This window comes from Drosophila biarmipes, chromosome 3R (assembly GCF_025231255.1).
Source record: "Drosophila biarmipes strain raj3 chromosome 3R, RU_DBia_V1.1, whole genome shotgun sequence".
Taxonomy (NCBI): Eukaryota; Metazoa; Arthropoda; class Insecta; order Diptera; family Drosophilidae; genus Drosophila; species Drosophila biarmipes.
Window position 1 is genome coordinate 19,514,510 of NC_066616.1, and position 26,531 is coordinate 19,541,040.

The window sequence follows — 26,531 nt, forward strand, 5'->3', positions numbered from 1 at the left end:
TTATAGAGAACCATTTGCAAAGATACTAAAACTGAAATTGATTTTAAAAATGTTTTATTACACACTAATGTTCGGAACTTAAGTACAATACAAACATCGATGGCATCTCTAAATACTAGGGGTTAGTTTCAAGGACTGGGAACTGGATGAGGAGCATCAGCTCCCTAGCGGGACATAATACAGAGGACACCTACATATATACAGGATAGCACGCACAGGAAGTCTTTTTCGGTTGGGATCGCAACACTGTCGTGGACATCTTTGGCTCGAAACTTGTGCAGCTAGCTCGGAATTGGAACCGAATTAGGATTTTGAACACCGCCCTAGGCATTGGGAGCACCCGTGGTGGCTCCACTGCTGCTCCCGGCAGCATGGACATTGTTGAATTTACTGGCCACCGAGGCGGGTTGCAACTGCGAGAACTGCGACAGGTTGCTGCCCCTCACGCTGGTGTACCGAATGGGCTGTACCCCGTAGTCGCTGCCCTTGAGCCGCCGTCGAATGCAGACCACCACGAATCCTATGACCAGGCCGATCACCAGGACAATGCTGGCTATGATAGCGGTGAGTATTATGTACCGGCGCCGCAGGAATCGCGGTGGCTCCTCATCCACCTCACGATATTTCTTTGGTATCACCATTTTGCAGATCCTTTCGGCTGTCAGGTTGGAGAGCGGTGATCCGGCCAGAAGATATGGGGTCTCGCAACGGGCTTCGCTACCATCCGATTCCCGTTCGATGTGCGAGAGTCCAGTGAGCTCCAGAGTCTTGAAGAGATCGCAGCTGCAAAACCAGGGGTTGCCGCTGATGCTCAAGCGGCGTAGACGTGGCCAGGGTTCCGGATTACTGGTGGTATTAGCTGGACTCGTTATATTGAGAACCAAGGTGGTCAAGGCATTCCTGGACAGATCCAACTGCGTCAAGTTCCGGCTGTTTATCAGATCTACCAGCTCCAAGCGCTCTAATTTCGAATTCCTGGAGCAATGCAGCTCCTCCAAGGCAGGCAGATGCAGAGCACCCTCCTCCAGACTTCGCAACGAAGGCATACTGCTGATATTCAGCCGTTTCAGGGAAACCAGGCCCTGAAAGCTGTTTCCTTTAATGCTGAGAAAGGCATTCTCCGCCAGATTAAGTTGAACCAACGACTTGCTAAGCTGTGCAAGACTGGCAGGAACCACGGAAAACATATTCCCAGAGATATCCAGGATACGCAGGGCTCCCAGCTTTTGGAAAACCTGTGCTGGCAGAGTCATCAAGCCATTGTGGGAGAGGTCCAATCGCTGCAGAGTCGCCACCGATCCTATGGCGGCTGCGCTGGCCTCGTCCAGGGCACTCAGCTTGTTGTAGGCCAAGTTCAACTTGGTCAAATGCGGAGTGTGCTCGAAGAGCCTTCGATCCAGTCGGGCTATACGATTGTGACTCAGGTCCAGATCCCGCAGGCCAATGGGCTCGTAGCCAGTGGTCCCAAAGGGTCCTCTGAAGAGATCCGGCACTAAAGCGTCGTCGGTTATCTCGTTCCAGCTGAGGTAGAGGGCCGCCACATTGGGCACGTCCATGAAGAGGGGGACCTGCAGATTCTGCAGACCACAGTGCCGGCAGGAGAGGGTCAGGCTGGCGTTCGTGGCCGGCAGCTGCTGGAGCAACTTGATCCGATTGCCCGAGTACGAGACCACAATCTCCGAAGAGGCCCCCGCCGCTATGGCCTGGCTTCCGAACTGATCTGGCCAGCGGGCCAGGATGTGCTCGAAGTTCCTCACCGAGCAGTCCAGGTTGAAGTGCGTCCGATGGTCGCTGTCCTGGCTGCTGAGGCACAGGCACGTCTCGCAGATATTGGTCACCGGCTGGTACGGGATGTTCTCGTGCTGGCCCTGGACTCCAGTGGCCAGGAGCAGCGCCGTTCCCGCCAGGAGCTGGAAAAATATTGTTTTTTACTATTCGTCTTTTGGCTAAAAAAATTTAATAATATTGAAAATGACGATGATGATAATACCCGTATTATGAAAGATACAAATTTATTTATCCCAATCGTCTTATCATCATAAGTTCCAGAAATATGTTTTGAAATTCATAAAGACTATTTCCATGACCAAAAACCATTATTATTTTAGAAAATATATCATTGTATCTTTGTTGCCAAAGTGAATAAAGAGTTTTTATAGGAAAACATTAGCCACCGATTTCGACTGAGCTGAAAACATTTCCCGGAAAACCAACCTGAGTAGCTTGCACGTGTCTTTGTCCCTTAAAAACATTTTTCATTGTTCTGACCATGGTTGGGCTATTGAATATCTGCCTCTGATTTTGAGTTGGTTCTCAAATGGCACGATTACAGCTAAGTACAGGTGTTGGGACAGACGAAAGTACTCTTAAAGACCAGTAAGGTTGGCGCCATTATACAATTGCATTGCTGAGATCGTAAGGCCCGAAAGCCGAGACGTGTGAGGAAATTCAATGATGTTGCAGTGCAGCCCAGAATTTTATGGAATTTTTTAATATCATAAGTAATTTAATTTTCTATTGGAAGCGTTATCGGCAAACAAATTTGCACTTTACCTTCCCATAATTGATTGCAAATTATACTAAGTAAATGCAAATGCATGACGGGGTTAAAGTAAACAATCTTATTTACTCAAGCTACAAAGAGAGCGCTCACTTTGATTATAATAAATCAGGCCTAGGTCATTTACAAAACAAAGAATGTATTCTATTGCTGTTATTGGCAGAAAACATTAGCAATATATTTCACTTTTAAATATTTTGGAGTACAATTATTAACGTAAGATATTTGGTCTCTTCAATTGATCGTTGCTATGTGGTATTTTCCACTTCAAGAATCTTGAACATCACTAAATCAAGTGCAATATCCTCGGCTTTGTCGGTTAAAAATATGGAGAACACGATTTCGGCCATTTTCCGACAGCGTTCGCCACTCTTTTTCATTTTCTTTAAAGATCTGTAACAAGCTGCTACGGGTATCCGTGTTATTGTTTCTTTCACGCGTCTTCAAAAGGTGAAAGCAATTTTTGACAAAACATTTCCAACTTTTGTGTGTGAAGGAAAACTCAAAGCCCGACTCTCATTTTGAGGAAAAGCGGTCATGGTTGTGCCCAATAAAAAGGTCTCCCCAAACTCGAACACTTGCAGGAAAGAGCTCTGTACAAAATACTCCCTGATCCCACTATCTGAGCCCAAAGTATGTGCGATAAGATAGGGATACTGTTTTGGAACGGCTGAAATATTTACTCACCAACAGCAGATATTTGTGCTTCATTATGGAATCGGTTTCGGTTTTGCTTTCGGCAATCCTCTTTTCGGGCGTAGAGAATCGAGAGTTTTATAGCGAACTTTATCTGTGTCTGTTGACTTTCTTTTAAATGCACTTTTTGTATTTTATCTTTGAAGTTCTTTCTCAATATTTTTAATATTATTTTTTAGCGCAGCTCTGAGCGTGCAGACTGCTTGCTTCGGAGTATAGAACTAAATTAGTGATTCAAGCCGCCGCGGACTGTTGGCATTATTTGTTTTGATTAGATATCGGCGGAGAGAGCCAGAGAATCTGACTGGAATTCTCAGTTTCTCCCGGGTTCCCTCGTCAATCATCTGAGTAAAAGTGAATTCTAATTGAGTCATCGACGGGGTCTGCTATTTTGGACTCTCCACCCCCTTTCTTCCTCCCCACCTCTTTAGCTCTCGACAAGGTCGTAACGTTGCTTTTCTCACTTTCTTCCAGTTAATTTCTGCAGAGCCGAAGCCCATCTGGCTGAAGTGCAATCGCTCTCCAAATATGCTCTGTACAGTCCAACATCCATAAACTGTATTCGCTGTAATCCTAACCTATTCAGTTTTGGTAGGATTTTATGTTAATAACTAACTAATTAACTAACTTAAAAAAAAATAATAATTTAAAAAAATTATGCTATATTCTTTTACTTTTTTTATTTCATTATCAAGACTGTTGTTTTAATAATCCCCCTTAAAAGTTTTTTTTTTATTTTTATAATAAAAAATTAGTTGCAAATGTTTTAAGCAAAAAATATTTTAAATTCCATAACAAATTTATTATCTTAAATGCTTTAATAAGTGTAATGTTTATTGTAAAACAAGTGGTTTTTGGTCTACTATAATTCTGCCAAAATATTTTTTAAATCCAGTACTGCTCTTCCAGACTATAGAAGACAGACTGTATCTTCTGGCTTATTATTGAGATAAGATAAGACGTTGTCTCTCGATGTGGCAACAAATGGCCTGGGGCCCGAAAAACAGACTGTTCTGCCCGTTGACTCAACTGGGGGCTGACTGACTTTTGATTCACTTTCCGAGGAGCCAATTAGATGCGATCGCAATTGCAAGTGTCACTTGGTTTCATTGAACTTGCTGACGGCTGAGATCGAGAATGGAGAATCGAGCACCAAGAACTGAGAACTGGGAATCGGGAATCGAGAGCAAGGAAGGGAGAATTGAGCTGTTCGCAGCTGCCGTCGATGGGAAAGGCAAACAAGAAGTGTTTGTGGCTCTGGAATTGGTTGCATAAACAAAACACTGACGAAGTACACCGACCAGAGCCAGGCCAATGTTGCCCGGACACTTGTGACTCACGATCGCATAGGGGCAAGTACAGTGGGTACAGCTTAAAAGTTATTGCGAAGGCTTCCCATTTGGGAGTCTAAAAATAACAATTTAAAAGATTATAAAAACAAAAAAATTAATATTTAAATGTTTTGGTTCTGGTACTTCATTTTACAAGATCTAACCGAAATTTAGGTATATCATAGGTTTTTAAAATATTTAAAAGCTTCCTTTGAATAAATTATCAAAGTTTTGGTTACTGATTCCAATAACGAAATAAGTAATTTTTTTTTTTACCTACAAAAAAAACCAAATCTTTGTTTTTCGTATCTGGGAAAATATTTAAGATAGCTGCAGAAAGCAATATTTTTTATTCACCTTTATATTTCTAACTTCTATAAAATCTCCTGGCACAAGAGGCCAATAATATTCTCATATATATTTCTTTTGTAATCTATAGCACACATTATTTTCCTAACAATAGTATGCAAATATTTTTTGCAGTATTCCCCAAGCAATGACCACTGTAAACGTTCTCCCAAGAGATTTGATCTCTGTCGCCTCTCCTCCAATTGGTTTTCTTTCAAAAAGCCGCAGGGGCGGAGGACGTACATCCGTGGCAGAGTTCCATGTGCTTACTGGTCGTTAGTCTGTGTTTAATTTAATGATTAAGGCTTTTTGCATATTCCGTGAACTGCACGCGACCCAACCGCACACACAATGAAAACAAATGCGCGACGAGTGCAAATGAAACCCGTTTGTGTGGCTGCGGTTACTGATGAAGGTGCTGATGTTGCTGCTGTTGCACTTTTGCAGCTGCCCGGGGAGGAGCGATGATGCTCATCCTCGGCTCGCAAGAAATACGCGCGAGGGCTGAAACCGAAAGCGGAAGCCGCGTCGAAAAAGAAGAACCAGCGAACGATCTCTACCTGCGCGCCGCTCGAATCGAACTGAACAAAAACCGAAACTGGAAATTTGCTGCTGGATCGAGATTCCCATTCCCGTTCCCACAAAAGTGGACACAGTGCGCCCCCCGAAAAGAAAACCGGTCGGGGGCTCAGTGGCCGAATTTGAAAGCGAGACTGTGGCACATTGTTTATGCCACACAGTGCTGCCTTGCCTTGATGGGGGCAATATTAATGGCTGGCAGCTGCACTCCACCAAATGTCAGGGCTCCAAGTGGGAGCCAACCGGAAATGGAAGCCATCCACAGGTCGTGACGAAATCGTTTCCTCGGCGGCGTTACAAAAAGCACATCAGTAGGCCATTAGTTAGAAACAAATATTTATACGAAACAAGGTAACCGAGGTGACTGAGCTTATCTAGAATGCATGTAGTAGTCGATGGCCGTGGAGAAGGCGGCGAATCCCAGGCCGCCAATGACGCCCGCCTTGACGCCAGCCCGCAGGCCAATCAGTCCGCCGGTGATGCCTCCGGCGTAGGTGCCGTTCTTCCAGTCCGTGACGCCCCGATGCTGCAGGTGGAGAAGAGGAAAGATTGTTAGGAATCATATGTCATTATCCTTTGAACAGGTGGACTCACACTCTCGATGGTGCACTCCACGGCGGAGAATACGCAACCGATCAGCGCGAAGTTCTTCGCATAGGAGTGGGTGGTGGACCGCATTTCCCGGAACACCTCCCGCGCTGTCTGCTTCTTCTCATTCGCAAACGGATCGGCCATGTTGGGATTAACGGAGGCACTGAACAACCCCAAGGCGGCACCCAAGCCGTATCCTGTAGAGATTATAAGATATTATGTTAATATACAACTTTAAATTGTAATATTATTGTTAACATAGAAATATGTCTATTTTTGGCACATTAAAATTAAATAATATAAATGAATTATTTTTTATAATTAATATAAATTCTTTTAAGGTAAATTAACTATAAGATCTATGAAAAATCATTTAATTCAAACCCGAAAAACAAAACTATTATAGAGGGGTGTAACATTTTTTTCGAATATTGATATTACTCTTATAGTTAAACTACGTTATTATATCTGTGTACATTTAAAATATTAAAGAATAGTGAATTGTAGTTGAAAACATAATGAACAAAACGGATAATAAACAGGTAATATAACTAAGATGTGATATTATTATCATTTATCAGCTTAAATGTGATCGAAAAAAGAATTATTTTAATATACATATGTAATTACAAGAGAATTGGACTTAGAGTATTGATCTGTAGAGAAATAAAAAACTACTTAATGATCGTTTGAGGATAATGATCGTTTGAGTAAGTTTTTAAAAACCTGAAAGCATGGGAACTAAAACCCACCCATCACGCAGGCCATGGCGCACTTGAAGCCGCAGCTCTCCACCGCCGTCTCGATGTACTTCTCCTCGTTGGTCTTGATCTTCACCGGGCCGTTGCTCTTGGGGATTACAATGTTCTCACGGTAGTGCTGCATGTTTCCCACGTACTGCATGGCCATCCTGTCCAGATCCGGATCGCCGAACATCCTGGGCGCCGTCACCGGCGGTTCCTGGCTCCCGGCATTGGGCAACACGGACATCTCTATGCCAATGGGGTTCTGTCTAGATGTCTATTCAGAAAAGTGGATTTTGTTATGGATCAAACGTGCTGGGTAAAAAAAACCGAAATTATTATCACATCGCCGAACAGCTGTTTGCCAGGGCTGCACTATCGAACCTTGGATTTTCCATCGATAGGCGGAAAAATACCAATATGTTTTATCGATTACCCTATAAAATGGATCATCGGCGGGGAAGTCCCATTTGGAAATTTAAAGGATTTTGAATGTATATATTTTGTATTACCTCCTTTATAATATCAATTCAGAACCAATACCTTAAAACAAGGGTTGCCATATTAAAGAATAATCACTCAAATTTATTAGAGATATTAGGGAAAATAGAAAACTACAAATTCAATGCTATAAATTGAGGTGGCGCACCGAAATGCTGGACTCGTGCTTGGCATGCTCCACCGCATAGATGCGTTTACTGAGCTCGAAGCAGGTCTTCTTCATGGCCTGGATGTTGGTGCGACGGGTCTCTATATCGGCCATGCACTTGTCGTAGTCGTACATCAGGCCCGTCTTGAAGAGCAGGCCGCCCTTGGCCTCCAGCTTGGCCCGCTTGGCCTTCAGCTTGGCGTGCTCCAACTGGAGCCTGGTCAGCTCCTTGCGCAGACTGTTCCGCCGCTCGAACCGATCGGCGTACTCGTTCTTGGCCTTGGACAGCATATAGGCGATCATGTCCCGCTTCTCCCGGACGCACGTCTCCTCGATCATCGACTTCTTGTAGTTCATCTGCATGACCGCCACATCCTTGCACTTTTCTGTGGGTAAGTAAGGATAATAAATTATTTTACCTCTAATTTTTATTAATTTAACCGACCCTCTAATTGCTTGCTTAGTTGAATGATGGACTCGTTGGCGCACATCATCTGAGAAATGGTCAAAGTCTCAGTGACCCTCTCAAATTTCATTACTTTCTGGGGAGAAAAATAAGTATATTTTATGAGGAAAGTAATCAAAGTAAAGATTACAAAAACACACCTCATCCACAAAAGCCAGGTTGTGCAGGTTCAGATTGAGCTCGTAGCGCTTCTCGCTGATCTGGTTGCGCAGGTCCTGCATGCGACGCAGATCGTTGTCCAGGGCGCGCTTCAGCCGGTCCATGTCCTTGCGGACGAGGGTCTTGTGCATGAAGCTGCCCAGGCGCTGCTCCTCGTTGAAGGCCAGCAGGGACAGCGAGTTGAGCTCCATCATGGCCCGGGAGGTGGAGTGGCCGTACTTGATCTTAATCATCTTCACCCGCTCCATCAGGTTGTCGACGACGTTGAGGGCGTTCATGTAGCGGTTCAACTCGCCACGGACGTCGTCCGGAGGCAGTGCCTGAAAGTTGTTGAACTTGCGGATGCGCCGGAAGTAGTCGCACACGATGTTGTTCACCAGCGAGTTCTGGTACTTCTCCAGGTTGTACTCGTCCACCAGGCTCTGCAGTTGCACCATCATCTTGCCCTTGTCCAGCAGGTGCTCCTTGTTCCGGTCGGCGTTCTCCACCACGGCCACCACGGTGTTGATCAGATTGTTGAGGAAGTCGTGGGTGAGGCGATACCAAAAGGGTTCCTCTACCGGCACTGAAAGTTCCTCGGCGGGTCCGGTGTCCGCGTCCACGGCCACGGCGAACATGGCCATGGTGTCCACCTCCTCGCCGAAGCCCACTTGCTTCTCCACCGGCGCTAATTCGTCCGGCAGGTCGTCCATTAGCACGGACTCCTCATCTTCCTCGGCCTCAGCCACTGTTATGGCCGCAGTGCTAGCATCCCGATCGGAGTTGGACTCCGACTCGCCTTCTCCCGAGCCCTCGGTGCCTCCTTCCACAAAGTGACCAGTGTCTATGGTCAGGGACTTCTTCTCGGCCACAACTTCCGGTTCGGGCTCAGGCTCCTCCTCCGAAGTGAGCGATATGTCCGAGATGCTGGGCAGGCTGTCGAACTCGCGGATGAACTCACCCTTCAGGGACTTGCCCAATCTGGGCAGGGGCGTGTCCTCGCTGATGACCGACTCCAGATCGTCATCCTCAAAAACGCTGTCTTTATCCTCCGGAGAAGGGACCTTTTGGTTTAGAATGGCCTTCAAATCCTCATCATCAGCCAGTTCCTCATCGGACTCTTCGCCATCGTAGTGCAATGACTGGTAGGTCTGAACCGATTCCCTTGGGCTCACCTCCTTGGCCTCATCACCGTCAACTTGATCCCCATCTTGATCCGGCACCTTATCCTGAACCTTTTGATGTTTTTCTGGTTTTTCCGGAATCGGAGCAGCTTGCACGACCTGTGCCTCCTCCTCCTTTCGCTGGGCGAGCATTGCTTTCAGCTTCAAGAGCTTTTCGCGCTTTCGATCTTCGGCGGTTATGAGGCCCTTCGGTTTCATCTGAGATCCCAGTTCCTCCTTTGGCATCTCATCCTCGTTCGGCACTTCGGTCTGTCCTTCTCCTTCGGCTCCTTCTTCAGCGGCTGCCTGATCGCCGCCCTCACCAGGGATTTCTGCTCCCTCCTCCACAACGGTTGTAGTGACCAAAGCAACTGCCTCATCTACAGCTGCTGCCTCCTCATCAGGAGCTGCCGATGGCGCAGGTGGTGCCTCCTCTGTGGGATCGTCGGCCATCTTTGTGCACTTGAGACTATTGGAAAAACTCGAAAATATATATATTTATTCTATTGGTTTCTTCTCTGTGATGTCTGCTAGGTCCGACAAAAGGTACTGACTACCGCCTGTCATTAAGGTCGAGGGCTGCTGAATCGTCTTATAAAGTAAATTTTATTGCTATCACAAGTTAATCATACACATATACCGTAAGGGAAAACAAACGAAAACTGCAGTTGTCTGTAATGGAGTCGAATGCAAGCTCTATCTTTGGCCAAGTCGGGACGGTGAGTCGTTAGTTGAAGGCGTAGAGCAGCAGCAAGATCACACAGAAGCCAATAACTGCCCCCAGGATAAGCGAGTCGCGTCGCTTTTTGATATTGATGCGCTGAATGAGACTGGAAAAATACAGAGAAGAGGGCTTTATTATTAAAATGAATGGAATATTAATTATAGTAGGCGAGAGGTAACCCAATACAAAATATTTAATTTATTTTGGGATTCCACAAACAAATCCCTTAATGCCAACCTGTTAATCAGTGGGAATCGATTCGAGATGTCGTTGAAGCGGGTCTGCAGCCGCTTGAAGGCCTGTCGCTGGGCGTGCAGGTGGTCACGCGTCTCGATGGCGATGTTGATCTGGTCGTTGACCAGGTGACTGGCGCTACTCAGGTGCCCGCTCTCCTTCAGGTACATCTCGCGCCGGCTCAGGCCCGAGATGGAGGGACTGCCGGAGCTGGTGGCCAGTCCAGAGCCGCGGAGCAGCTCCTCCCGCTCGATTCGCATGGTGTGGTTGGCGCATATCTTGTTGAACTCCTGCCGATAGCCCTGCAGGATTTCCCGATGGCGCTGCAGCGTGTGCATAGCCGCAGCTCCCGAGGCGGGCAGGTCGGACATGGATTCGTTGAGCGAGGATAACTGGAAATAGAATGGATGATGAAATTGTGTTCTTATACAAATATGAGGAACCCTCTTAAAATATCTTCTGTTTTTAAATGTTTTATAAATCATTATATTTTTTGTTTTTTTTTTTTTTTGCATATGTGGTTCTTCAGATGACTCATTTGTTACTTTCGGTTATAAATATTTATTACTACAATTTTAAAATCACATAGAAATGTACATATATCCAGATTCTGGTCAAATTGATTGATAAGAATATGAATATAGATAAAGCATAGTAACAATGACGTCTGATAAAGCATAGTATGGAGGGGTCTACAGGGATGATATATCATATGATAAAAGGAAATACTCATTATGATGAAGACATTTTCAACATAAACAACAAAGGAAAGGGCAATAGCACCTTGTATAGTAAATATTTTAAAAGAACACAAATTGTGTTAAATAGAGCAGCTTTTAAAACATGACTATAAATTGTTTTTCAATTGAATCCCAGCTTTGGCTCTAATCCCGGTACCATCCCATGTCGTGGTTTACCCATAGCCCACCTTCTCCAGCATCTGCTCGATCTCCTCCGACAGCGAATCGAAGACGTGCTCGCCCAGGAGCGGCGATGTGTCAACGCCTCCCAGTGCGCCACTTCCTCCTCCGCCGCTGCCTGCTCCGATTTTGCTGAACGCCACCAGCTTCAGGTCGATCTCGTTCTCCAGGCTCCTCGCCTGCTTCCGCAGAACTGTTCGGGGGATTGGTGGATGGGTGTGAGAAACGGGTAAGACCACCAGGTAATCGCATAGCTCACCATCGCAGCTCGATCCTCCCATTTGTCCAGAATAGTTTTCCTTTATTTGTTCGACTTTCGTGTGGCAATTATTATTTTTACAACACTTCGGTCACACTGCTCTTTGGACAACAAGTTGGTATATTATCTCGGCTGTGCCACGGTCATACTGTTCGATAACTTTAGCCAAATAAAGCCCTGTTCCCACTATTACATCTGTTGAATCTAACAGGTGTTTCAACTGTTGAATGCATTTAAAGTTCGTTTCAGTCATATTTTTAACAAAAGAAAACAGCCTTCTGCGTTATTTTGGTCTTTAACAATAATAAATTAATAACATGTAATAACAACGAATGCCCGCCAAACACCGATATTACCGATGTTTAGGAACTATCGATAATAATCATGTCGGTATCGAAGTTTCCCCACCCCTAGCACTGTTGCCGGCTGTTTTGTAAAGTTTGTTAAGTTATTTTTTCCGCTCTTTTTTGGCAACATGACGCAGGCAACAGGTGATGCACGTGTGCCGGACGAGGAGAGCGATCTGCTGCAGATCAAGCCACTGTAAGAACAACCGGATTACCCTGGATAAGCAGCCCAAAGTTAACCTGGGAAATGTGTTTCCTTTGCAGCGGCGCTGGCCAGGAAGTGGGACGCTCCTGCATCATGCTGGAGTTCAAGGGCAAGAAGATCATGCTGGACTGCGGAATCCACCCGGGACTGTCCGGCATGGATGCCCTGCCCTATGTGGATCTGATCGAAGCGGATGAAATCGACCTGCTGTTTATTTCACAGTAGGTACTCCTGGACTCTTTTGATTAACTTAGTTTCATCCATAAACCCTTGCAGCTTCCACCTGGACCACTGTGGCGCCCTGCCCTGGTTCCTGATGAAGACCAGCTTCAAGGGCCGCTGCTTCATGACCCATGCCACCAAAGCCATCTACCGCTGGATGCTGTCGGATTACATCAAGATCAGCAACATATCCACCGAGCAAATGCTCTACACGGAGGCCGATCTGGAGGCCTCCATGGAGAAGATCGAGACGATCAACTTCCACGAGGAGCGCGACGTGATGGGCGTTCGCTTCTGCGCCTACAATGCCGGTCATGTGCTGGGAGCTGCCATGTTCATGATCGAGATTGCTGGCATCAAGATCCTGTACACCGGCGACTTCTCCCGCCAGGAGGATCGGCATTTGATGGCCGCCGAGGTGCCGCCCATGAAGCCGGATGTCCTGATCACAGAGTCCACCTACGGCACTCACATCCACGAGAAGCGAGAGGATCGCGAGAATCGTTTCACCTCGCTGGTGCAGAAAATCGTCCAGCAAGGCGGCAGATGTCTGATTCCAGTGTTTGCCCTGGGTCGGGCCCAGGAACTGCTGCTCATCTTGGATGAGTTCTGGTCGCAGAACCCGGATCTGCACGAAATCCCCATCTACTATGCCTCCTCGCTGGCCAAAAAGTGCATGGCCGTCTACCAGACGTACATTAACGCCATGAACGATCGCATTCGCAGGCAGATTGCGGTGAACAACCCCTTTGTTTTCCGGCACATTTCCAACCTAAAGGGCATCGATCACTTCGAGGACATTGGACCCTGCGTGATCATGGCCTCGCCCGGTATGATGCAGTCGGGATTGTCGCGAGAGCTCTTCGAGAGCTGGTGCACAGATCCCAAGAACGGCGTGATCATAGCCGGTTACTGCGTGGAGGGAACTCTGGCCAAGACCATACTCTCGGAGCCGGAGGAGATCACAACTCTGTCGGGCCAGAAGCTGCCGCTCAACATGTCCGTGGACTACATCTCCTTTTCGGCCCACACGGACTACCAGCAGACCAGCGAGTTCATCCGCCTGCTGAAGCCCACCCATGTGGTGCTCGTCCACGGCGAGCAGAACGAGATGTCTCGCCTGAAGTTGGCCCTGCAGCGGGAATACGAGGCGGACGCCAGCACGGACATTAAGTTCTATAACCCGCGCAATACACATGCTGTGGATCTGTATTTCCGAGGCGAAAAGACCGCCAAGGTGATGGGCAGCCTGGCGGCCAAGAACTCGGAGGTGGGCAGCAAACTCTCCGGCGTCTTGGTCAAACGTGACTTCAAATATCACCTGCTGGCTCCTTCTGATCTAGGCAGTAAGTGAAGAGTTAATAGAGCTATTTTTTTAATAGATGTTTATTAATGTTTTACTAAATCCTTTACAGAATACACGGACATGAGCATGTCAGTGGTCACCCAGCGCCAGTCGATTCCCTGGGGCAGCTCGCTGACCACGCTGGAGCTCCTGCTGGATCGCATTGGAGCCGGCTGCGTGGAGGTGCTGGAAGCGGATCGCAAGCTGCGGGTCTTCGGCTGCATCGAACTGACTGTGGAGCAGAAGATCATCGTGATGGAGTGGCAGGCAACGCATGTGAATGATGTATACGCCGACGCCGTTCTGGCCTGCATAATGCAGTCGGAGCTGGGCGGAACCAATCTCAAGGGAGCCACGAAGCAGACCAAGTCGGAGGACTCGCGGTTCCGGGAGTGCCTCATCGAGACTTTACAGGACACGTTCGGCGACAACTGTGTGCCCAAAATGTTCAAGGGGGATTTGCTGCCCGTGATGGTCAGCGGAAAACGGGCGGAAATCAATCTGGAAACACTGGTAAGAAATCACATTCCTAATGCACTTTTAAAACGCTAATCCCCACCTGCTTTCAGGCCGTCAGCTGTGCCGAGGACGACGTCCTGCGGCAGATGCTCAACACCACGGTGCAGAAGTTGCACCAGACCCTAGTCTCCGCCCAATAAATGTCAGAGCCATTCCGCAAAATAAATCTCCGTGTGAGAATGTTCTTTTTATTGATTGGTTCAAACTGAAAATTATAAGTGGAGATTTGAGGATAATGCAAACCGGACTCAGCGCTGCGTGCTCTTGGCGATCTGCTCCTTGAGCATGAGGATGCTGGCCCGTTGCTCGGAGGGCAGCTGGGCGATCTGCTCGTCGGACAGCTGCAGCACCTGCATGATGAGCGCTGCCTTCTCCTGGTCGGAGGCATCCGACGGCAGGACTCCGTGGGCGCCCAGCCTGCTCTGCAGCTGCTGAGCGGCCGCCTGTTGCTGTTGCGTCGGCGGCGGAGCCTGGGGAATCCCCTGCTGCGGTCCTGGACCGGCCCTCAACCTGGGATCCATGGGACGCTGGCGCGGATCGCTGGGATAGGGAGCAGGTGGCGGCTGCGGGACACCCTGTTGCTGCTGGGCGGGCATCTGGGCTCGAGTGCGGGGATCCATCAGTGGTGGCGGCACCGGATTGGGCAGAGCTCCCCTCAAATCCTGATCCATGCCACGGGCCATCATCCGCGGGTCCATGGGCATGGGTCCGCCGGGCACCATGCGCAAATCGATGTCGTTCGGATGGACATTGGGCGGGAAACCAGGTCCGGGAACGGGCATTGGCGGCTGGGGAGCCTGCTGCTGTTGCTGCTGCGGGATTGGTCCCTGCTGCTGCTGGGGCATCTGACCCTGCTGGCCCATCATGGACCCCAGATTGCCCGGTCCCTGGTGCGGATTGCCACCCAGGACGGGCGGCATTTGGTTGGCCTTGAAGAGCATCCCGAGAGCCTGCTGTGGATCCACGATCCGCATGACCACCATGGCCTGGAGCAGGGCGTAGGCGAGCTGGGGATTGAGCATGAGCATCTGGCGCGCCTCCGAGGGGTTGCTCACGATGCAGAGCTTCATCTGCTTCATCAGCTCGTACATCTGCTCCGGCGGCAGGGAGGCCACGGTTTTGGTGATCAGCTCGGGCGCATCCTCGGGTTCGCAGGGCTCGCCGTAGGGATTCTCCACCTGGGGACCCTGGAGCAGCTGCTGCATCTCCATGCGCGACTTCTCCGTACAGGCGTTATCCACGCGGAGGGTTCTTCCGCCAATTTCGTAGCCATTCAGGTTCCGCATGGCGCTCAAAGCCGTCTCCTGGTCCTTGTACTCGCAGAAGCCGAAGCCCTTGGGCTTGCCGCTCTCCCGATCGAAGACCAATCTGTAGGGATGATAATGTAGGGGATTAGCACCCGGTTCTAGCTGATCCTAACCAATGGAAACCCACTTGAGCGACAGGACCGGGCCCACCTCGCTGAAAATCTCCTTCAGCTTCTCCTCGGTGGCCTCGTAGGGTATGTTGCCCACAAAAACCGACCGCATGGACTTGTCCATGATGCTCTGCTCCTGCGCCTTGTCTGCCATTTCGGTTGTTTGCTGTTAGTTAATGCCTAATTACTTTTAAAACTTAGCAAACGTTGACAAATTTGCCGAAAACCGAAAACACAAATTTCCCTGCGTTGCGGCTTGCTGCTTCTTCTTCCCTGCACAAATTTCCCCTTCCAGGGCTGGCAATTAAAATACCAGCGCCTGCAGTGTTGGTAAATGCCAGCAGCCCGCATACGTTTTGCAGCACTCCAACGCCTGGTGTTGTAATTTTTCTTGTCGCAAGGTGAAAACGATTTAAACGGTATTTCGCAGTGAAAAGTGCAGCTAATTGCTCGAATTGTGCACCAAAGTGCAGATGAATGTGGCGTTTATACGTTTTCGGCGCGGCAGTGGTGAAAAAACGGCCCAAAGTGCATGAAAAACGTGCTTGAAAATTTTACTTTGTGTGTAGCCACACGCACTTCAGCACACACACACACTCGCACACACAGACAGAGGGAGATAAACGCAGCGATGGCCTCGCAGTCGCACTCGCACATATAAAAAGCTCGCTTGTATATTGGAAAGAAGGAGCGCACAAAGCAGAAGACGAGAGGAAAGATTTCTGTGTCATTGAACGAGAAAAGAAGAAAGAGGCGAGAAAGCCGAGTTAGGGCCAGGAGCTCCTGTTCCTGTTCTTCCAGCGGCCGCAGGTGCAGCACCGCACACTATTTCCAATTCCAAGGATACGATACCCAGCATAGGGGCCACTCAGCCGCTCGCTCTCTCTCTCTCTCGCTGTCTCTCCGTCTCTCACTCACGCTCTGCCTCGATCGATACTGGTAATTAGCTGGCGTCCTCTCCTCTCTTTTTGGAAGTGTCATTTCATTCCAGTCCCCATGGACGAAACGTAAACGAAATCGAAATCAAAATCGATGGCAAATGAAAAATAGCTGGCAAGCAAAAGCGGAAATATGTGCATTTTTAAATTGCGTGTGTCTGTAATTATGTGAATAATAAGCAACAACAAAAAAGCATGGTACAATAAGTGGCAAGATCAGCGACATTGACGCACACACACGCACCCTCGGGCAGGCACACTGGAAAAAAGGTTCGCTGAGATTGTTGTTGCTGCTGCAAACTGGAATCGGGAATACTCCTCCCGGTGCATCCACGCACTTTGTGCTCCTCTTTTTCGGCCTTTGCGTGTGTGTGTGGGTGTTGTGTGTGCGTGGTGTGTGTAACCTTTGCGAAGGAAAAATCAATAGCAACAGACGTAGACATTTGTTTGCCGCTGTTTGTGCGATATGTGTGCAGCCCTCGCATTGTCCTTCGCCCCCCAAAACAAAGAGCAACCCTTGCAGAAGTACCCGATTCCCACAAAAAAGCCCTGTCAAAATTGGTCTTCTCCACGGACTATAAATAAAGGCAAAAGTCAACGCAAAGGCAGGCGGCAGAGGGAAAAAGTAAAGGCAGAGGAACGGCCAATAACTCGTCAGCGGGCTGGGTCGTTGCCTCTTTTCCGATTCTGATTCCGTTTCATCCTGCGACTCCCGACTCCCCGAGCGAAAAAGCTGCTCCAGAAGTTGTCTCACACAGCTGCGGCCGGCATTCCAATCGGCCACTTCCACTGCTCGGGGCCCGCACCTGGAAGTTAATGGCCTCTCTTCGCTTCCAAGCACGTCCTTGTATCTTGTATCTCAGCAGCCTTAAGTCTCGATATTCTGGGGATACGGCTGATATCTTAACCCTGAATATGACCACGGTTAGGTGAAATCAGTACAATCGATTTTGGTCTGTTGACGAAAGGAGTTTGGGGTATCTCTTTTATGAAATCCTCTTAGTCCTGAAGGGTTATAAATTTTACACTACGATCTGTCAATCTTTATTTAAGAGAACAGGAATTGTATTATAAATGCTTTGAGTGAATAGGATCATCTAAGATACATGCTTAGTTTTTGTTTTCCTAAATATTAAAAAAAAAAAAAAATTCCAAAAAAGAATTACGCTTGAAGTTAGGTACAAAACTTCCTCTGATAAAATACTTTAAATATTCAAAAAACGAGTGGCCTTAGATGTTTCCAAAGAAATTATTTTTAGTAAAGTTTAAGAACTGAAAATAGAACCAGAACAGGAAACTTTAAAAAATTTGTTTCCCCCACTTGCTTTTATCGACTTGATGGTGATTTATAACCAAAAAAAACCCAGCCTCTACAAGTAAACTATTTATTTTGTAGTTTTTCCTTAGTAAGAGCTAAATTTATCCTATGGTCTGAGGTTCTTCTATCGTTTAGTCAGGTTCTTATCCCAAAACCTCCCTCTCCCCATAAAGTCGGGGAGTTGGGTTGGATAAAGCCACGTTTGTTGAGATTACGCTGCACGCATTCCGCGGATAGCCGATCCGTTGGATCGCCGGACGCCGCATTCTTGGCGTATCGAGTGTCGTCTTACCGAAGGCGACTGATATCGGAGCGCGGATTGAGCCCAGGGCCTGGCACCCAGACTTGTGGCGTTCTGGCACCAAAGTTCTGACATTCCTTCTTCTCTCTATTTCAGCTCACCCGCGTGGAATCAGAGGATTGAGCAAGATGGACGCCAAGCCAAGGGAACACGTTGTTTTATGACTCTGAGGGGCAGCCAAGCCAGCCATCCGTCGCACTAGAAACCTAGAAACAGGAGCAGCCAGTGAGCAGGAGCAGGAGCCGGATCCAGAGTAGCCAGGAGCCACAGATAGATAGAATCCAAAGCCTTCAACATGGTCGACAACAGTGTCCAGTGCCCCGTGTGCACCTTGTACCTGCATGCGGGCATGAATCTCTCCGATCACTTGGAGACCCATCCCAAGGAACAGGTGATCAAGGCGCTGGTGCAGATGACGATCGTCGGGAGCGGCGGCAACAGCATGGGCAGTGTTCTGGCTGCCGCCATGCTGGCAGGAGGCAGTGGAGGAGGTGGATCGAGTGGTGGCGACGCCAGCAGTGCGGTTGATGAGAAACCAGCCGACTTATCACCGCCGCCCGGCGCAGATGTCAAACCAGTTGTGGCCAATACCATATCAGCAGTAGCTTCGGCAGCAGCGTCCGTGGTGCCGCCAGCACCGCCACCGCTCTCCTCCTCCCTCGCGGCAGCCTGCTCCAGCGGAGCCGCCTCATCCACGGCCAGCTCCCCACCCACCACCTCCTCCTCCTCCGCAAGCAGCAGCAGCAGCAGCAACAGCAACAAACCGAGCAATCCACCGATGAAAGCACTGAAATGCGCACCGCCCACGACTGAGGCGCGAGCCAATACACCCGCACATCCCACCACGAGCAGCATGTCCAATTTGTACCAGCCCTCGCAGGTCACTCCGGACTATCGCTTCAACCAGCAGCAGCAGCAGCAGCAACAGCCGCAGACCACGGGCTTTGGCCGTGGTGTCACCGCCTCGCCGGCCAATCTGGTGATACCACAGATGCCCCAGCAGCACTTCCTCGCCAGCCATCAGCAGCAGGCCCACTTCACACATCAGCAGCAGCCGCCGCAGCAACAACAGCACCAGCATCAGCAGCAGCCTGCCCTGAAGTTCAGCTATGCCACAGCTTTGCCCCCACCTCCGCCGCTGCAGGTGAGTTGGAAAAGAAGACATATTTTCTCCTTTTTTGTTATCCGAATCATAGTTTAAGGTTCAGGATCAGGTCTTTCTGAACACATTTTTTTACCTTTTACATGAATTTTTACACGCCTGATTGGATGATTGGAATCAACTATCCTTTTTTAAAAACTATAACTTCTCTGCATTGGTTTACTTATAGTTCAACTAATTATAAAATGTATTATTGATTCCCATGAAGAAAGAACGATTTTTCTACGCATGTCAAACCCACACTTAAATGTAGGGAGTAATCCAAATTTTGTTCAAGAAATTAACGTTAAATGTTTCTGTACATTTATTTTAAAAGGTGGGACTTTATTTAATTGATAATTACAAGCTAATTAATATATTTTATAATTTAGTAGCTCCAAAACTGTTTGCAAACTGATTTAAAATGGTTTCTTCCTGTTTTCCTTCAGCTATTTACGCAGCAGCAGCATCAACATCCGACGGTCGCTCCGTCGCAAACGCAGCAGTCGCACCAGAAACCACCTCCCGCCTACGGAGCCGCCATCAGTCAAATACGATCTCAGCACAACCAAAACAAGCAGCAGCCACAGCCTCAAAACGTGGCCATGCAGCACAACCTAGCCCTGGCACCACCGACAACTGCACCGGCTGCAGCCACACTCGCCTCCGCTGGTGGTGGCAAGCAGCCCAGTAAGCCGCATACGGAAGTATTCCTGAATCCCCCACCACCGCCGCCGGCACAGCAGCAGCAGCAGGCGCAGGTCCACAGCTTGGTGCAGCATCAGCAGAATCAGGGCCAGCTTCATCAGCATCCCTACCAGCAGCCGCAGCAGCAGCACCAGCAGCAGAGCCCCCAGATGGCCGCATCGTCCTCCGCCAGGTTGCAGCAGCATCATCAGCAGCCGCCGAGCTTGCAGAGTTACGGATCGGGTGTCAGCAGTAGCTGCAGTTCCTCCAGCACGCCCTCCACCTCGGCATCTGGAATCCGCGCGAATCGTCAGACTAATTCTCCCTTTGGAGCCCTGCTGAACGCTGCGGCGGCGGCGGCCTGTGCCTCGCCAGCCTCGTCAACCGCCTCTTCATCAGTGCTCCGGTATGCGGAGTCTCCGGTGGCCCACTACTTGGAGCGCGAGAATGGCGACTTCATTGTCCAGGAGACGCCCAAGCATATTGTGGAGTGTGTGGAGAAGGAGGACGGGGAGTTCTCCGTCATCGAGCGCATTTACCAATCCCCGCCGAGTGTCCTGCACATACACGATGACGATGAGGACGAAGAGGACGAGGAGGAGGAGGACGACCACGATGATCCGCCGGAGGAGGAGGACGGCGACGATGAGCGGGACGAGAACAGCCACAGCCGCAATGTGGGCAAGACAACGAAAAAGGCTCGCAAGACGAAGCCCAAGCGGAGCTCCAAGCGGGTCTCGGACGACGAGGAGTTCATGAGCCTGAGCAGCGGATGCGAGAGTGAGCTGGAGAGGGAGCGTAAGCAGGAGCAGCCAAATGCGGCAGCACCTCTGCCGCCCCCACTGTGCACCGCCCCTTCAACGAGCACGGCTGGTGCTTACGCCTCCTCCTCCAACCTGGCGGATAATCATTCCAATTCCGCTTCCAACTCCGCCTCCAATTCAAACTCCACCGCAACCACCAAGTCCAAGAAGAATCGAATCACCGTGCTCAGCGATGTGCCGCTCAACATGAATGAGTATCTTGATCTGATGGGCAACATCGTAGCCTCGAGTCGCATTGGCGCAGGTCGTCCCTTCGCCGCTGTGGCTCCCATACCACTGGTTAAGGTGGAGAAGGAGGAACCTTTGGATGACTATGACAGTGCGGGAGGGGCAGCGGCAGCAGCGGCTGCTAATGAACTGGAGCAGAAGCCGAGCTTGGAGCACGGCACCACCAGCGTCATTCGTATGGCAAGCACGGCTGCCGCGACGACGACGTCTGCGACGGCTGCTGGCGTGCCTCCCGAGGATCTCACCCAGCCGCCGCCGACCCTGAAGGTCGAGGTGGAGCCCACCACCACCCTGCTGCCGCAGCGCTTCTCCACTCCCGCCCAGCAGCGCGGACCCAAGAAATTAGTCATCAAACCAAAAGCAACAGCACCAGCGACAGCGACGGCGACGACAACGAAAAAGACTGACACCCCATCTTCCTCCAGCAGCAACCCATCCATATCAAGAGATCTGGTGCAGGTGAAGAGTGAGACCCTGGAGGCTCCGGCGCCCAGCAGCAGTAGTACCAGCAGCAGCAGCATTCTGGAGAAGCATCTGACCACCACCAGTCGCAAACTGTTGCACCACCACTCGGCGGTGAACGATGACGATGCGCGGGTGCTGTTGGAATTTGCCAACTCGAAGCAGCCGCCACCGCTGGCCGCTTCGAGCACCACGTTCGTGGTGAACGCCAGTACCGGTGGCTTCCCCTCGGCGGGATCCGTCTTCGCCAGCAGCAGTAGTGGCTGTTCCAAGGCACCGGCCAAGCCGGGCGATGAGTACATCCTGCCGGACAACAACATGGAAGTGGATGAGATTGTGATATCCTCGTCGTCTTCCTACACCTCCTCAGCGGCCCAGGTGCAGGCCACGCTGCAGCCGCCGGACTTTAACTTTCTGTATCACCAGACCACGACCACGGCCACGACGGCCACCTACTTCAATCCCTTCTCCAGGCAGCAGCTCCATCAGCAGCAGCACCACCACCAGCAGCACGGCGTCAGCGATGCCACCAATGCGGCCACGTTGGCATCGTCGTCCAGTAACTCCCTGGATCACGACTCGATGAATGCAACATTCCGGGTGGCCAAGACGCAGTCGCTGCACTCATGGTACCAGCAGGAGCCGGAGCACGATCCGCAGAACCCGGGCGGCGTGGAATCGGGAACAGCCACGCCCTCCAATCAGAGCCAGGATGTGGTCAGCCACCAGCCCACCAATTTCAATGCAGCTCTGGCGGCCGTCGATTGCTGCAGCGTTGCCCTGGACGAGGATGCCAAGTATCTGGACCTGGATGCCTGCAAGCGGGAGCAGCTGAGCAGCAGTAGCAACCTTCCTTCGGCCTCCGCGTCCACCACGTCGTCTTCGTTCGCCGGCGCTGGCACTGAGAGCAGCTTGGTTGGTGGCCTGAACATCCGCACCGATGAGAAGATGCCCGCCAAGGGCGAAATCTCCGAGCAGGAGAGCAACTGCGACATCGAGAACTCCTGGAGTGAGTCGGTAAGTTGTATCTTAGTGGATTTTGTCGCAAGTTGTTTCTTAAATATTATGTCTTTCAGGTTTATGGTGAAATTTCGCAGCGGTATTTCAGGAACCAGTTTTCCGGAGGCTACAATCCCGACTGGCGACAGGATTACTACCCGGCCCAGGATCTCAGCGCCCAGCAGAGGGAGCAAAAGCGGTAAGTCTTTAAAGCTAAAGACATATTCAACTATTCATTTCATAAATTTTTGAATCACGTACAGATTCGATTTTAATGCGGTTGATGACGAGGCTTCATCTAGCTCGAGAAAGAGTCAACTAACGGATGGCATCCCAGCTGCGGCCACCTCCTCCGCTTCCACGTCATCGGCTTTGCTGGCGGGTCCACCAATAGCTTCGACATCGCGGGCTGCCGCAGAGGCGGCAGCGGAGGCGGCTGCTCTGGCGCAACGGAAGCCGCAGCGCCGCAAGCTCTACAAGTGTCCCCACTGCGAGGCGATCTTCGAGAAGCTCAAGGAGCGCAATGCGCACATGATTGGCGAGCACAACTATGTGCGTCAGAACCGTCGGCTCATCTGCACCCAGCCGCAGGTCAGCGCCTCGATGCTGCCGCCGCAACAGCAGATGATCCTGCAGGCTGGCGAGGCTCTACAAGAGGACTCCAAGGATGGCATTGTCAAGATAAAACAGGAGCAGTGCCAGGAGAAGCAGGATCTGCACGAGCATATGCACGCCCATTCCGACCTGCTGGCGGATGTCAAGGACTCCGAGCTGCTGGGCATCGGTGGCGATGGCGACGGCGAAGTGGATGGCGACTTTAAGCCACCCAGCCAGTTGGATGAGAAGCCCACGCTGCCGACGCTGGCCATGACAACGCCGGCTGCCAAATTGGCCGCTCTCTACCGCATGCTTATCGCCTACAATGAGTCCAAGCTCGGCCAGGAGCGCAACAACCTCAGCGAGCTGGAGCAGAAGGCCATGGAGAAGTCCATCTTTCTGTGCTACGTCTGCCGCACAGACTTCCCGTCCGTGAAGCTCTACGACGCCCATCTCACCGAGCATCCGGCCGAGTGCTTCACCTGCGGCAAGAAGTTCTACCGCTGGAAGAACTTCTCATTGCACCTGAAGCGTCACTTGGGCTGGAAGGAGTTCGGCTGCTACGTCTGCGACAAGAAGTTCGTGGTGCGCAGCGCCCTCGTGGAGCACATGCGGATGCACACGGGCCAAACGCCTCTCAAGTGCAAGATATGCGGTGAGTATAGCAGCATAATACCGAATTGTTTTAGGAGCATTAACTTAAACCTATACCCTCGACAGGCAAAAAATTCAAGCGCTACTCGAATCTGACGCAACACCGCAAGCGGCACACCAAGATGATGGTGCGCAAAAAGGAGTACGTGTGCCACTGCGGCGAGGTGCTGCCCTCGAAGGCGCGCTTCCTGTGGCACAAGGAGACGCACGACCTGAAGCCCAAGTGCTGTCCGTACTGCTGCGATCGGTTCGTGCATGCCAACTCGCTGCGCCGCCACATCCGGCTGGCGCACTCCGACAAGTTCGACTACGCCGAGCCGATGGAGTGCCCCATGTGCAAGCAGATCTTCGCCAAGACGTCCATCAAGGCGCACATGGCGACGCACTCGACGGAGCCGCAGTACGACTGCGCCATTTGCAGCAAGAGCTTCTCCACCAAATGGAATCTCAAAATCCACTCGTGGGTGCACGCCAACCGGACGGCCAAGCCATTCAAGTGCGAGTACTGCCCCAAGGCGTTTGTGCGCGAGCTGGACTTCAAGAACCACATCAACGCGCATAAGCAGATCAAGCCGTACACGTGCGAGTACTGCGGCTGCAAGTTCATCCGCAAGTACAACTACATGCGGCACCGGCGCGAGCATCACGGCACCAAAAAGTTCACCTGCGACCAGTGCGACAAGTCCTTCCATCGGCACTACTATCTGATCGAGCACCGGCGCATGCACACCGGCGAGCGGCCGTTCACCTGCACCATCTGCGGCAAGAGCTCCACCACGAAGACCAACCATAACAAGCATCTGAAGATCCACCATTCGCGCGACCCCTTCACCGTGGAGGCCTAAGGGGGCTTCGCTCTTAAGGGGCTGCGTAATCGAAAGAACTAAAGTTTAATATAATCATTACCTAGGTAGTTGTTCATGACTCTTCTCTGTGTGTACTGTGTGTGTCTGTGGTTAAAACAACAAAAAACAAAACAAAAGAAAACAACAAATTAGTATTACTTATCGAACTATATATTTAGTTTACATATGCGATTGCCAACTCTTGTTGAATAAGCAAACAGGAAAAACAATTATCACAATAATTACATTTTACTAATCATACATTTTGGATGTGGTTTAAGAACGTAGCTAAATGTGAAAGTGTTCCCCCGTTCTCTTCCTCCCGATTCGAATCGCAAATCGCGTCAACCGCTTTAATCCCGTTTAGGTTTTAGTTTTAAACCCACTTTAGTGAAATGGCATGCCTAGTTCAGTGCAATATACATCGATTAATTACCGCATGCCGCGATACTTTTCATTTCTGTAGCCTAGTTCTCGCATTAAGTTTATTCATTTATCTACCCACTATGCATAGGGAAGCAAACTAGTTAATTTAAGTTAGCCGAAATTGGTCTTGAAAACTTTCGAGTTTTTTCCAAAACTTGAGCACATTCTAAGCGAAGGACACATACACAGAATACGCAAACGAAAACGAACACCCATCTAACAACTTGTTATATAATTTGTATTTTTCTAATTAAAGAGACGACTCTCTGCCAGCAATCGAACGTAAGCGAACACAACTGTCATATTGGATAAACAATTTCGATGTACGTAGCATATTCTTGATTTTTAGTAGTTGCAACTTCTCTAGGCTATTTTAAAGGATTGTTTCAATGGTTTTATGCAGCAATTAGTTAAAATTTCTAGCATTAAGTGAACACAACATTAAGTATAAATGAAATTTCACAATACATGCGTACATGCATCATAATAACGAAAACAAACAAATGAAAACAAAACAATTTTAAAATATTTACAACTTACAATACAAATTTCAATGAGAACTAATGGAAAGAATCCCATTCTATGGAGGAAATAAATTCAATTTATGGATAATTACAAAACAATTATTGGCTTTGATTTTATTGACAGAGCACTTGTGCTGGTTTCGGTGCAGTCTCCTAATATTTACTAACCAACGGATGGGTCAATTATTATTGGATCTCTTAATAAACAAAAGTCGTTTATCGGTTTCTTGGTGTACAATGGCCTTTTATTAAATTAAATTATTTTAATGGTCATATGAACACTCGATGAGGAAATTTAAATATAAAGTAATACTTTGGTACATATTCAGTTATGTAGTCTTTTTCAGTCGTCCTTGATGATTATAATTAATGAGCATAAAAATATTTTTTACACTATGGTTGGCTTGTCGCCACATTAGGTTCTCTTCAGGAACATCCAGTTTTCACAGAGGGACTGGTACACCAGCTTCTTTTTGTGTCTATTCTCGAAGAGCTCCACCTCGATGAGATCGGACTCTCTGTCGGAGCGGTCCATCTTGTTGGAGTGGTAGTTCAGGGGATAGTGGACCCGGGCATAAACCAATGGGTACTTGCAGAGGCAGGCCTGCAAGGCTTGGCGCACCGACTTGTCTCCGAAGTTCTTGTTTTTCTTCACGCCGTGCAATTTGACGCGGAAGGAGCGCAGTGGGAACATGAACAACTGCTTGGGCATTACCTTCAGGTGGTTGTACGGAACTTTCTCTGTGTCATGGAAATCGATGTAGAAGACGGTAGCCTGGGGCGTGTTTGTGGGAAAGAATTGAGGAATCTCCTTGATGATGGCCCGGTACCACTGCTTGTCCTTCGAGTAGCGGGCCAGACACAAGTCACCCAAACCGGGATTCTTCAGCGGTTCCGCATCCTTGATCAAGGCGCTCGTCTCCTGGACCAGGCTGATGTCGTACTTAGTGAATTCCGTGAGACATGGAGCGATCTGCAGCTCCGTGGCCGAAAGGACGCTGTCCACGGTGCACTGGAACTGCTTCACCCCATTGGGCAGGTTCAGGGTCTTGAAGCTGCCACTAGCATCGTAGTAAGATCGAACTGTTGAAGTGTCCATGGGCGAAAAGCTGACATTATCTTTCATTGACT

At 49.5% G+C, this 26,531-nt stretch overlaps 9 protein-coding genes across 17 annotated transcripts in view; 2 read left to right on the forward strand and 7 right to left on the reverse strand.

Annotated features, from left to right (window-relative positions):
- Window positions 1-37: 37 nt before the first annotated feature.
- LOC108024589 (insulin-like growth factor-binding protein complex acid labile subunit) lies at window positions 38-5,702 on the reverse strand. Of its 7 annotated transcripts, none has more exons than XM_050889557.1 (3): window positions 5,206-5,702; window positions 3,248-3,462; window positions 38-1,910 (listed from the first exon to the last, which is right to left on the reverse strand). In XM_050889557.1, exons 2-3 carry the CDS (start codon window positions 3,269-3,271, stop codon window positions 324-326), a joined length of 1,611 nt encoding a protein of 536 aa, XP_050745514.1. In that variant the 5' UTR covers window positions 3,272-3,462; window positions 5,206-5,702; the 3' UTR covers window positions 38-323. The 7 variants fall into 7 exon arrangements, with proteins under 7 accessions (XP_050745514.1, XP_050745512.1, XP_043947042.1 ...); XM_050889555.1 differs by having other exon boundaries at window positions 3,248-3,477; XM_044091107.2 differs by having other exon boundaries at window positions 3,248-3,505.
- Window positions 2,701-3,099, reverse strand: LOC108022966 (uncharacterized). Its single transcript, XM_017092192.3, has 2 exons — window positions 3,075-3,099; window positions 2,701-3,005 (listed from the first exon to the last, which is right to left on the reverse strand). Exons 1-2 carry the CDS (start codon window positions 3,097-3,099, stop codon window positions 2,809-2,811), a joined length of 222 nt encoding a protein of 73 aa, XP_016947681.1. The 3' UTR covers window positions 2,701-2,808.
- Window positions 5,703-5,833: 131 nt separating the features above from the next.
- On the reverse strand, window positions 5,834-7,214 carry LOC108024613 (mitochondrial import inner membrane translocase subunit Tim22). The gene is made up of 3 exons (XM_017094640.3): window positions 6,858-7,214; window positions 6,109-6,302; window positions 5,834-6,040 (listed from the first exon to the last, which is right to left on the reverse strand). Exons 1-3 carry the CDS (start codon window positions 7,093-7,095, stop codon window positions 5,885-5,887), a joined length of 588 nt encoding a protein of 195 aa, XP_016950129.1. The 5' UTR covers window positions 7,096-7,214; the 3' UTR covers window positions 5,834-5,884.
- A 198-nt stretch (window positions 7,215-7,412) lies between these two features.
- Window positions 7,413-9,752, reverse strand: LOC108024597 (uncharacterized). The gene is made up of 3 exons (XM_017094612.3): window positions 8,104-9,752; window positions 7,943-8,039; window positions 7,413-7,883 (listed from the first exon to the last, which is right to left on the reverse strand). Exons 1-3 carry the CDS (start codon window positions 9,715-9,717, stop codon window positions 7,477-7,479), a joined length of 2,118 nt encoding a protein of 705 aa, XP_016950101.1. The 5' UTR covers window positions 9,718-9,752; the 3' UTR covers window positions 7,413-7,476.
- A 99-nt stretch (window positions 9,753-9,851) lies between these two features.
- On the reverse strand, window positions 9,852-11,563 carry LOC108024605 (Golgi SNAP receptor complex member 1). The gene is made up of 4 exons (XM_017094625.3): window positions 11,402-11,563; window positions 11,151-11,335; window positions 10,226-10,614; window positions 9,852-10,094 (listed from the first exon to the last, which is right to left on the reverse strand). Exons 1-4 carry the CDS (start codon window positions 11,421-11,423, stop codon window positions 9,992-9,994), a joined length of 699 nt encoding a protein of 232 aa, XP_016950114.1. The 5' UTR covers window positions 11,424-11,563; the 3' UTR covers window positions 9,852-9,991.
- Window positions 11,564-11,810: 247 nt separating this feature from the next.
- On the forward strand, window positions 11,811-14,230 carry LOC108024171 (cleavage and polyadenylation specificity factor 73). The gene is made up of 5 exons (XM_017093996.3): window positions 11,811-11,944; window positions 12,013-12,174; window positions 12,230-13,521; window positions 13,591-14,033; window positions 14,090-14,230. The coding sequence occupies exons 1-5, from the start codon at window positions 11,877-11,879 to the stop codon at window positions 14,177-14,179; spliced, it is 2,055 nt and encodes a 684-aa protein (XP_016949485.1). The 5' UTR covers window positions 11,811-11,876; the 3' UTR covers window positions 14,180-14,230.
- LOC108024180 (cleavage stimulation factor subunit 2 tau variant) lies at window positions 14,192-15,740 on the reverse strand. The gene is made up of 2 exons (XM_017094009.3): window positions 15,474-15,740; window positions 14,192-15,407 (listed from the first exon to the last, which is right to left on the reverse strand). Exons 1-2 carry the CDS (start codon window positions 15,608-15,610, stop codon window positions 14,288-14,290), a joined length of 1,257 nt encoding a protein of 418 aa, XP_016949498.1. The 5' UTR covers window positions 15,611-15,740; the 3' UTR covers window positions 14,192-14,287.
- A 52-nt stretch (window positions 15,741-15,792) lies between these two features.
- LOC108024159 (uncharacterized) lies at window positions 15,793-25,499 on the forward strand. Of its 3 annotated transcripts, none has more exons than XM_050889212.1 (6): window positions 15,793-15,857; window positions 18,110-19,157; window positions 19,604-22,372; window positions 22,432-22,553; window positions 22,618-23,606; window positions 23,672-25,499. In XM_050889212.1, the coding sequence occupies exons 2-6, from the start codon at window positions 18,309-18,311 to the stop codon at window positions 24,448-24,450; spliced, it is 5,508 nt and encodes a 1,835-aa protein (XP_050745169.1). In that variant the 5' UTR covers window positions 15,793-15,857; window positions 18,110-18,308; the 3' UTR covers window positions 24,451-25,499. The 3 variants fall into 3 exon arrangements, with proteins under 3 accessions (XP_050745169.1, XP_016949464.1, XP_050745170.1); XM_017093975.3 differs by having other exon boundaries at window positions 15,814-16,395; XM_050889213.1 differs by having other exon boundaries at window positions 15,817-15,875.
- A 124-nt stretch (window positions 25,500-25,623) lies between these two features.
- The window catches only part of LOC108024696 (uncharacterized), a 60,175-nt gene continuing 59,267 nt past the window's right edge, over window positions 25,624-26,531 (reverse strand). Inside the window, exon 10 of the mRNA XM_017094778.3 lies at window positions 25,624-26,529. Coding sequence (XP_016950267.1) covers window positions 25,816-26,529 — 714 coding nt within the window. The 3' untranslated portion in view covers window positions 25,624-25,815. The remainder of the gene's footprint in view (window positions 26,530-26,531) is intronic.